The 10,893-nt window shown below is 38.1% G+C and overlaps 1 protein-coding gene across 2 annotated transcripts in view; it reads right to left on the bottom strand.

Annotated features, from left to right (window-relative positions):
• The window catches only part of lrrtm4l1 (leucine rich repeat transmembrane neuronal 4 like 1), a 71,245-nt gene that overhangs the window by 43,642 nt on the left and 16,710 nt on the right, over positions 1-10,893 (bottom strand). The window contains exon 2 of one of the 2 annotated variants that reach the window (XR_317492.3): positions 8,803-10,498. Coding sequence is in view for 1 of the 2 variants with exons in the window: in XM_005949081.3 (XP_005949143.1) it covers positions 8,868-10,498 (1,631 nt within the window). In the remaining variant the exon portion in view is untranslated. The remainder of the gene's footprint in view (positions 1-8,802; positions 10,499-10,893) is intronic. The other variant, XM_005949081.3, reaches the window with a different exon arrangement.

Below are 10,893 nucleotides of genomic sequence, written 5' to 3'. Positions count from 1 at the left end.
CACACACACACACACACACACACACACACACCCCCTAACAAAAACAACACACACACACACACAAAAGAAAAAACAGTACCCCCCCAGTTCTGCACAAAAGTTGCAGTCCTATTTGATCCTTATTATATAAGCAATGCATAAAGAAGGCAAAAATAATATTGTACAAAAATGTATGTAAAACAGTTTGAATTGGTTAAATTGGTGATTTTTTTTTTTATTTTTACCTGATAGGCCTTGGAGCCCAAAATAACTCTGAGATTTCATAACCAAAAAGCATTGTGCAGTTCAAACTATTGAAACACAATTAATTACTCTAACCTATGTCTTTTGAAGAGAACAACGAAGTATTTTTTATGACTAAACTACCTTCACACAGTTTCAAGGTTCATAGGGTACAGTCTGTCTAGCGCAGACAGCTTGTCAGGATACACTGGTCATTCCTGTAAACCCTCTTATGGTACTACAGCCATGCTCTTCCTACATAGAGGTGATTTCATGGGATTCCTTGCCTGGCTGCACATTAGCCACCAACCTCTTAATGATATAAATAGCACAAATGGCATAGTGCCTCCTTGTTCCACATTTTCATTCCAGCCGACTTCCTTCAGGCTTTATTTTCTCACACTTTCTAAACTCAAATGCTTCACAGTTGGAAATAAAACAGCAATGAGGAATCAAAAGGTGCTACAAGGGAAGTTTTAATAAGACAAATGGGAAGATAGTTGTGGATGCTTATTCCCTGCAGAATTAGAATGCTACACTACAGGGCTCCAACTAATGAGTAAAGATTCATTGTGAGGGTTTGAAAGACGATTACAAGGATCATTATGGAGAAGAAAAAAAAAGAATCAGCTCCATAAAGTACAGCATATTTAGGCCCTGCAGTGGACGTTTGGTCTGCTGCTTTGGTCCAGTCTGAAATATCATACTTTTTTTTTTGTCCTTCGACACTGGTGTGCATTGCACTGGCTGTACCATTTTCCCTGGATTAACTCAGTGAGTTAACTTAGCCAGTTAACCTATAACTAGCAGTGCCCTTGGAATGTTGAACTTTAATATAGCCAACACTCAGCCTTATCAAGACACCAATACCAAAGGAAACCTTGTTAATATCAGTCTGATGCTACTGGCTTTGAAAATGTGAGTATTTGATACCCTTGTGAATGACAATGTTTCCATACTGGTATTTGCATTAAGCTGAAATCATAAATGTACATGTGGATTTTGTGCTACTACCACTCCTCGCCACACTGTTTGGTAGAAAGACACATGTATTTACTGCACTTCATAATTCTCTACCTGAGTAAATGTATTCTGCTAAACCTAATATGAAGAATCAGCAGTCTCATCCCAACAAACCATATGCATTTCTCCATCTTGGCATTTGCATGCTAGGTTATTGCTGGAGTTTTGTTCAGCCGCACAATGCTGCAAAGAAAACTGTCTCAAATACAATTGAGAAAAATCTCAACTGAAGGCAACACACTTTATCCCACATCCCAGCATTCCTACTTAATTTGAAAATCTTTTCTCAACACACCATTGTTTCTTCAAAGAATGGAGAATAGCGGATAAAAGTTTCTGGTTAAAAACTACTAAGAGTATCAGCAATAAAAAACAAGGACAACGTCTTACGTGAGTTGTTTATTAACCACACAAAGATCTTATTGCTTCACTAGCTTTAGGGCACTGTCTTCCACACCCATTTACACCCATTTACTTGTATTAAATAAGAGCAGGATGAAGAAGTGTGCTGGAGATGAATTGCTGTATTCTGCAAGACTAGCACTGCAGGCAAATGGAAAGTCAATACAAAGTAGATTCATTTTTGAAGTTAATTTCATACTGTGTGGCATAATTTTAAGTAATATTAAATTTTTTAAGAAGTTAGTTTCATTTAAAAAAAAAAAAGAGAAAAAGAAATCCCCTTTTTTGTGTGATGACACTTAATGAGGTTTTGTGGCTTCTGGCATGAAACAGACACGCTCTCGACTAGATGGGTGTTGTTGAAATAAATCCTGCTGACTATGAAGGTGACAAGAACTGCCCATTCATTTTTGATCTATTGATTGATTCAGTTTAAGGCAGTAAATGGTATGAAACGCATATGGCATATGAGTGTCACATTAAGACAGAGGTTCAATATGTGTTTATTCACCTATTTTTTTTGCTGTTGCTTACTAACTTAACATACGTGTCGCAGAGGTCAGACTGCCTGCTATTACAGTTCAAGAATGGCCAGAAACATTTGTTGCAAGTTCCTTACCTTTTTTTTTTCCTACCTTTATTTTCTTTATCCTTGCTACATTTGTCAGTTGCTTTACTAACATTAAATGCATAATTACTACACAATTTACCTGTGTCAGTGTGTCTAGCTATATATGTTAATATCTTTTTCGACCTGTCTCTGCAGTGAATGTGATGACATAGTGAGTTATCCTTATTCTCATTTTTGTATCTGCACATTTTAGTACGTGTGTACATGTGCCAGCTTTGCAGTTATTAAGACTGAAGCAAAACAAGATGTTTGTGTGTTTTTGACAGAACAAGTGAGGTGGGTGGGTTGATGCTACTGTTATCTGAGGATGAAGTATACAGTGGCTGCCAAAGCCAACGGCAAGAAGAAGGGAGAGGAGGGGGGCAGGTAGCAGATTAGAAAATTCAATTTAGGGCAAACGCGGAGGTGGATCTTTTATATAAGGTGCCACTGAGCTGTTTTCCCCTTTTCAGTCTAAAAACTGTTCAAAAAATATGCTATAGAATCTCCTCTCTGTTTTTGGTGTGATATCCAGTAAAACAGAAGATCCTTATTTGTCTTAGCTCCAGGGCCAAATCAGGCTCCAGAAGCTGCTAAGAATACACCACTCACCGGGGTTTGTGTTGTGTATGTATGACTGCATCTCTTCATGTGAGATAGGAGGGAGTGCCTAGGGTGCAGAATCACGTCTACATTTTAGTACATGCATCATCATCCAGCACAACCTTCCTGGGAGTTCTTTTGAGGATGACCCAGCAATCGAGGGAAGAGGGCATGAAATTGTCCCTCTGAGAGGGCTAAGAGGTTTGTTGCACCGAAGAAGTGGAAATACTTCTCACCAAGGGACATCTTGGCATTGTCATACAAGCAGCTGTTCCAACTGTCCGCCATTTTAAATGATGATAAAGTAAGATGTTTTGCAGTTTTTCTCTGTTATGTCAACTGGAAAAATACTTGGGCCGTGCAGCCAGAAATATAAATCGCTCCCTCATTAGCCCTCCGTTTCCATTAAAAGAGGTTCAGTTATTGGCTGACAGGAGCAGCAGGATCTTGCTCTCTGGAGCATAAGACACAGAAAGTTTAAAAAACAAGAGAAAACAAGACAGAAAGCTTACTATAGACCAAAAAAACTCTTAATAATTCTGTTACTTTAAACTCTATCTTGCTCGATCACAGAAATGATGAATTTAATAATGTAAGACCGGAGAGGATTGCATGATGCACATATTAAAAGCTGTTTTAGTGCCTGCAAGGGAGAATTTGGGGCAGGAGGGGAAGTGAGGGAGCAAATGACTAAACTGGAATCAGGGGTGTGAGACTTACTGTATATTCATTGAGATCTTTCTCAGTAGTGTATGCCTGCTTGCACTTAAGCTCTTAATGGTTCCTTAGAGCTGATGAGGTAAAGGGGAGAGAGAGCGGAAAATGAAAGTGTTCTTCTAAATGGTTTTTGGAAGAACGCCTGTCAAGTGGAACGGGACTAGAGGGGAAATTAGCCAGGGGACATGCAAAGTGTACGCTGGGGCTGACTGTGTAACACCCGCCTCTCTTCAAAGCCATGTTAACGTAAAGGGTGGGGGTAGGATACCAGCACAGTATCTCCCAGAAGCAGGGATCGCTTGAGGAAAGACCAATGAGAGAATGAACTGCCAAATCTACTTTTTCAGTTTCTCCTATGGGACAATCAAACATCACTCACCTCATGTTGATTTCTTAAACTGTTTTAGTGACTGTTTATGTCAAAGCGTGCTATTATAACAGTATTTTAAACACATATGATTGCCTTTCCACACACATACAACACCAATACTGTACAACATTAAAATCATTACAACTGCTTACCAAAAATACATGTAATGAGCTCTTAAGATCAAAATATGCATCCCAGTATTATTTATTTTAACTGCCCTATAGGTATGTGTAACAATTTGTACTACTCAATAATCTGTCAACATGTACGAGGACCACAAACAAGCCCAAGATGAAGTTAATTTATGCTTTGAAGTCTTAAAAAGAAATGCAGCAAAAACATATTTAGAAATAAATAAATAAACAAGATGAACCAATTCGCCTGTTATTATAGCTCACACACAGAGTCTGTGAATTTCATTGTCTGGGCAGAATTGTCAACTTTATCAACACCAAAACTGAATACAATGAGTTCAAACTGTGCACTGCTATATTATAGCCACAGAGCTGAGCAGCATGACGTAATGCTCACACTGCAACCATGCTCGTATGTTTTACTACTATCTTTTTCTTATAATTGTAGCTATGTCAAAATATATATAATTGACCTTTCACAATATCACTTTATAACAGAATTTGTTAATAGTTGTTTTACTGCTGACAGAAAGAAATACGTTTCTTAAATGACATTGATTTTTTTTTCAGTTTAATTATAATAAATTGTGTATTAACTGGGGTATCATTTTTTATTATTTAAAAGGCATTCCAAAGATTTAGAAAATAATTTTAGAAATATAAAAATGTGATTGAAACATATTCAGTGTTATAACAAAGACTATTCCAATTTTTCCAATATTTCAAAGTAGCTGAACCCATCTACAATGAAATACAGCACTGTGTTGCCAACCGAATGTGATCAGCAACAAAATGAATCAGAAGGCAAAGATTATCATTCTAATATTTAAAAGAGTCACCCATTTATGCTTTAAACTTCATGCCGCCTGTTAATGTAATGCTATTATGTAAATTAAACTTCAGCATTCACTATTTTGAAGATTCATGAACATCACTATTTTGGTATAGAAACAATGAGTCAATAGGCCTACCAGGGCTTATTAAAGCTTCAAGGGAAGTTTTAATAAGATGAATAGGATGATAGTTGTGGATCTCGAATAGCAGAGTATACCCACACATATGAGCTTCCTGAAATAAGCCGTGTTTCATTTCTATTTGTGGTAATGCTTGCAATCATTTAGGCACCACGTCTAAAGCTGTTTTATTTTTTCTCCAATAGCTGTAAATTTTCCACAACTCCTACATGAGAGACCTGCCCATATTTGAATTCTGTACATGGTGTATTACTGATCCATTTTGGTGATCTCAGCAAACGCCATGCATAACTGCAGCTAACCTCAACCTGTGAAACCCCCCCCCAAAAAAAAAAAAAAAAAAAAAAAAAAAAAACCTCTGGAGCTGCACAGGCTTTTAAGTGTTGAGTTTCTTGCCTCAAAATCTTTAGGATGTAAGTAAAAAAGACATTGACTTGTCTCCTGCTGGGCCGTGTCAGTCAGAATACCTCACCGAATTCTAGCCACACCAGAGTAAATGTGTTGTACTAGCTTTTGTTCGTCCCCATTGCCACCCAAAAGGGACTGCTGGCGTTGCACACAGCCGTAATGAAAGGCACAGCCAGCAAGATGGCACTTTCATCAAACTAAACCAGGCTGACACTAGCTTCTCAATTATTAAACGGCTGAAATAGGCAACAGTGTAGAACGCCCCCAAGCAAACTACTGTAGACACCGTCAGTGATGTTGAAAAGGAAAGATAGTTTTTGAGATGATGAGATTTGGATTATGGTTATGTGGAGAGAAACAATACTTACACTGACACTGATTGCTACAGAAATATTTGCAGTTAAAAGAGAATCAGAGCATTGCTTTTGTTTGTATCAAACTGGAGTCAAGCTGTGTGCTGGTGACTAACACAGCAGTCACAAGACACTGTACAAATATAGATCTCTTAATCTTTTCAAATGAAGTATACAATACTTTTTTATCTTTAAAAGACATTCATTTTTTCAATTCTTTACAAAGAACCTAACTCTGATGTTATGGACTTCTTTGGAATTTGAATACATCTATAAAAACAAAACAATGAACAAAAGCCCAACAAACTATTAATCTAAATGCTTTTTACCAAATTCCAAGTAGGATTTTGAAAGTGAGAATTAACTTTATTAACCGAGTTTGTTTTCCCACATTATTCTCTACAGTGAAAAGTTAATAACATCCTTGTTCGGAAAAAACCCCCAAATACTCCACTGAATCAAATCGGCCTAAAGATATGTAAATTTAACATAATGTCCTTTGTTCAGCGTAAATGCGTGTTGGATGCTTGGCCTTGTAGCAGGGTAAGCAATGCTTAAAAAACCTTCATAGTATGCAAGTGAGCAAGATACCTTTTATTGGCTGGTTTTCATTTGCAACTGATGAGCCCCAGATTCATTTATTCAGAGCAGAGAAAAGCTATACAGCTGTGTTTTTGATCTCTGGAGGGTAGATTAGCATTGGTCAAACCCAGGCGTAATCAGGCATCTGATTCTCTATTTACAAAAGCAAAGGTATGTTTCTTTTAAGAGTTTTCAACTCTTAAAAGTAGTTTTGGGGTACTAGTAAAGTTTAGGGGCAAACATCCATTCAAGCTATGGCTCATTGCACAAAATTGAGATTTCTTCAGCAAATATTACAAGCTTTGGGAAAGAGATATCAAAACACCTCCTCTATGCCACCAAGACATCTTGTAATTGAAACTGAATAAGCACCAAAGGGGAAGTGGAGAATTTTTGAAAGAAGCCATAACCCTCTGGATGAATAGCATCCTAATTGGCTTTAGATTTGACATTAGTTTCACCCCTTAACCACTGGACTGCATCTTTGAAGTGCTCCTTCATTCATCCTTGAAGTCAGACTGCTTGATTAGCTGCTTTGCTCACAAAAATCTATGCATGAAACTGATCGCCATTTGTTTATTCTGTATAAAAGTACATGTCATTTTAACACACACACCATTTTTTTTAACCTTGGGAGCACTTGAAATCAATTTAATCCTCGTACATTTCTCTTTATCGTTACTGCTGACATTATCCATTCGATCATAATGCAGTGCATTATGACTGAACTCTACAATAGCCCAATATCATGAAAGTGAATCATGAAAGCAAACCAGCTACCATTGTAACTGTCAATATGTCCTTGTAAACATATGCCATGAGGAAAACTGGAATAAAAATACTGCTATAACTGCAAGTAGGAGATTGAAAACAATTTTACTGTTGATGTAAAATGTTAAAAGCTGGACCTGCTCCATTGTCAATATCAAGTGAGTTACGACTTAGAGTATATGGAACAGGCTGATTTGATTAGGTGATTTGGTTGACTTGTTTTAATTCATTCGACCTCCCCACATCTGTAATGCTGACTTCACCTACAGGGAAGGAAAAAAATATATATATTTTCTTACTGACATTTACTTATTATATTATAACTTCACAATGTGAGAAAATTAAGTTTATAGCTCAAGTAAAAATGAATAGTACCTAACAATTTAAATTTCAAAATTAAACATTTTGCTCAGTGAGCCTCTTTCACATTAGAACCCACAAAGTTTGAATATGAGTTAGGATAACTAGAGAAAAAAAAACAAACTATTATTTGATGTATTGTATCCTCCAATTCCCCGTTTTTTCAATTTAATTGAAATCAATCACATTTAAAATAAAATATTAAGACAAAAATATTTTAAGTATTTTAATTTACTTAAACTATCTTGGGCCCATTGGTGAAAAACACACAGGTGTGCAGTCATTACATTGAAAGGTAAAATTTCCGTCCCAAAATTAGACATGTCTTCATGTTTGTGGTTGTAATTACAATGGTTTATACATTCACTCCTTACCAGAGCAGAGGGATCCTCATTTAAGCCATATCATAAGCTTTGGGATTACCATAGTGCCTCCCCTCTATGCAGATTAACATAAATTTCCTCAAGTGAGGAGGCATGCAGTGCGCCAGACACACTCAGTGCAGATCATCAACTTTAGACATCTATAATGGATGTTCAGCTGACGATAGAACATAAAGTTCAAATATATTGCCTATCTAGTATTGATCAGCTGCTCTCACTTTGTGACAGCAAAACTACCAAATTCTTACTTAACAGCATTGCACTTCGTAGACCCTTGCCATTTTACCTTAATAGATGCTAAATATAGTATATTTGGCATTTTTCAATAGAAAAATTAATTATGTAGGCACACATTTATGCATTAGTCCACATACACGCACACAGAAACACATCATTCTCACTCCTCCAAACACGCAAACCAAAAAAGCTTTAAAACATCTAAGCCATGCAATGCTAATGTGGAGTAGTGTCTACAAATTAGTTAGACAGTTTCCAATTATTCCCTGTGCTTTCAAGTCTACATACCATGAAGAACATTTTCAAAAGGGTAGCTTTGAAAAGATCATCCAGATAACCAGTGATACAAAGATAAATTCCAAGCAAAAGAATGGTAATTAAAGCCATAACCAATATAATTCAGAGAACAAAAAATTATGCATGCATTAATTATTGTGTTAATGCAGTCCTCTGAGACCATGATGTAGATTTCTTTTCCTAGATCAGATCAGATTAGCCGTTTTGTATTTTCCCCTTTAGAGTCGGTTTCAAAATAAAAAACTGGAATAATTGGAGACATCTAACATTTGGAGTCAAGCGTGCTTTAAATGAAGAGTTAAGGGTGCTTTACTGTGATTAGTGTTTTTACAGTACATACTTGATAAAGGATTTACCTCTCTGTTGGGTCTTGTATTTTGATTTTGAGTTTTTATTTTTAGGCTGATGCGATCGATCATACCTCACACTCCCTGGAGCCAGAAATTGTGCAAGTGCAGGAACCAGTGCCATTGCCTAGCACCTCCAATGCTTCCGGTGTTGCAGCAGGATTGTAGCTCATATAATACTCTTGGAGCTGGGAGCTGAGGTTCTGCTCTGGCTCTGGACTCTTTTTGCGACGCTTCCGTCCCACCATGGATCTCTGCTGCAGCAACCTGGTTGCACCTGGGTAGCGCCGCCACAAAACATAAAAAACTGTCAAGATTAATGACATGGTGAAGAAGAGTGCTACGCTGCCCACAACCACTTTGTGCAGAGTCATGTGCTCTATCTCTGGGGGTGGTATGTGAGTGGGTCGAGGGCGAACCACTGAGTCTCTGGGATCTTTGCTCATATGCCCGGGAAAGGTAGGATGAGGAATGGGTCGAGGTCTAAATGGCGGGAGAGGACCAAAGGTACTGGTCGGTGGCATAGGTGGAATGCCACTTGTGGGGCCAAAGGTTGGTTCGGCAGTGGCTTCCGAAATGAGCTCTGATGTTGGTGAAGGTGTTTCAGTCAGAATGTAATCGGTTTCCTCACAAATACCATGGCTCCTTGTAGCATCCATGACTTTTTCTCCCTGGAGATACTTTGGGCTGCTGCATATCATTGTTGTGTCTTTACTACCCCGAAAATTTCTCAACCAAGCAACAAGTGGGCATATCCCAGTTCCACAATCCCAGATATTGCCAGCAAGACTTATTGAGGTCAGTGAGATCCACGCTGACACTGCCTCCTGAGACACATTGGACAGCTTGTTGGATTCCAGGTTTAAGACTTGCAGGTTGGGCAAGCAGTGAAACACAGCTGGGTCCAGAGTCTGAATTTCATTTCCAGACAGATCAAGCTTCTGCAGTGTATACCATGTCCATGGCAGACCCTGGTTGACCACCCTAATTCGATTCCACTGCAGATAAAGGGATCTTAGGTTGGCTAAACGTGGAAACAAAAAAAAGTTGATCCGAGAGAATTGGTTATGTTCCAGATGTAACTCCATCAGCTTCTGTAGACCCAGAAAAGTTGTGCGGGTAAGAGCTTTGATTCGATTGTAACCCAAATCCAGAAACTCCAAACTTCGACACTCCAGAAATGCTCGAATTGGGATGTTGGAGAGACCATTGGAGCGTAGGTGAAGGTTTTGTAGTTTTCGTAAGCCATGGAATTGACCGGGCTGTAGATTTTCTAATTTGTTGTAGGACAAGTCCAGACTTCGAAGATTTGGAATTCCATGAAATGTTGAATTGTGTAGGGCTGTAATCCTGTTGGAGCTCAGAATGAGCTCTTTGAGTCTGCGGACCCCCTGGAATGCTCGACTGTCAACAACTGAAATCTGATTGTGGTCTAAGTAGATCCAGAGAAGCTGGCTGAGGTGAGCAAACTGATATGGTAGCAGCGTATGCAGTTCATTGTATCGCAGGGAAAGGCCCTGGCAGCCTACTGAGATGTTTTCTGGAACATCTAAAAATCCAGATGAGTCACAATGGACAGTTTTTCCCTCACATCGGCAGCTATTAGGGCATGTTCGCTCACCAAAACTGAATAACAGGGGAGCCCGCAAGAGAAGAAGCAAAGGGAAGAGGAGGTGTGTCAGTCGTCCATCACACAGCAATGGACCTACAAAACATTAGGAGAAAGAGATACAGAGAAAAACGTAAAGATTTGAATGGTGATCAAGTTATATTTACAATTTCAAAATATTCATGCTGTCAAACAAAAAGGACTAAGAAGTATTATTACTGATTTACCATGCAAAGTCAGCAATGTGTTGCTTGGGCTGGTGCAACAACAGCTTTATACATGCATTGAAAACGACTTAAATATAAAATCTCTTCTACAAAGATCTTAAAATCCGAGACTGGTAAATATAATGTTTTTTTTAAATTGTGGGTTTTTTGTTTGTTTGTTTGTTTAAATTATTTCTTTAGTGATCTAAGTAGTTTATCATTCAGCAGTGGTACTTTTCTGTTGAGATTGGCCCTTATTTAAGTATCTTTATGACTTCTCTTTAC

This window comes from Haplochromis burtoni, unplaced genomic scaffold, assembly GCF_018398535.1.
Source record: "Haplochromis burtoni strain Fernald_Lab_line unplaced genomic scaffold, NCSU_Asbu1 Contig_533, whole genome shotgun sequence".
Classification (NCBI taxonomy): Eukaryota; Metazoa; Chordata; class Actinopteri; order Cichliformes; family Cichlidae; genus Haplochromis; species Haplochromis burtoni.
This window is presented reverse-complemented; position numbering and strand designations above follow the sequence as displayed.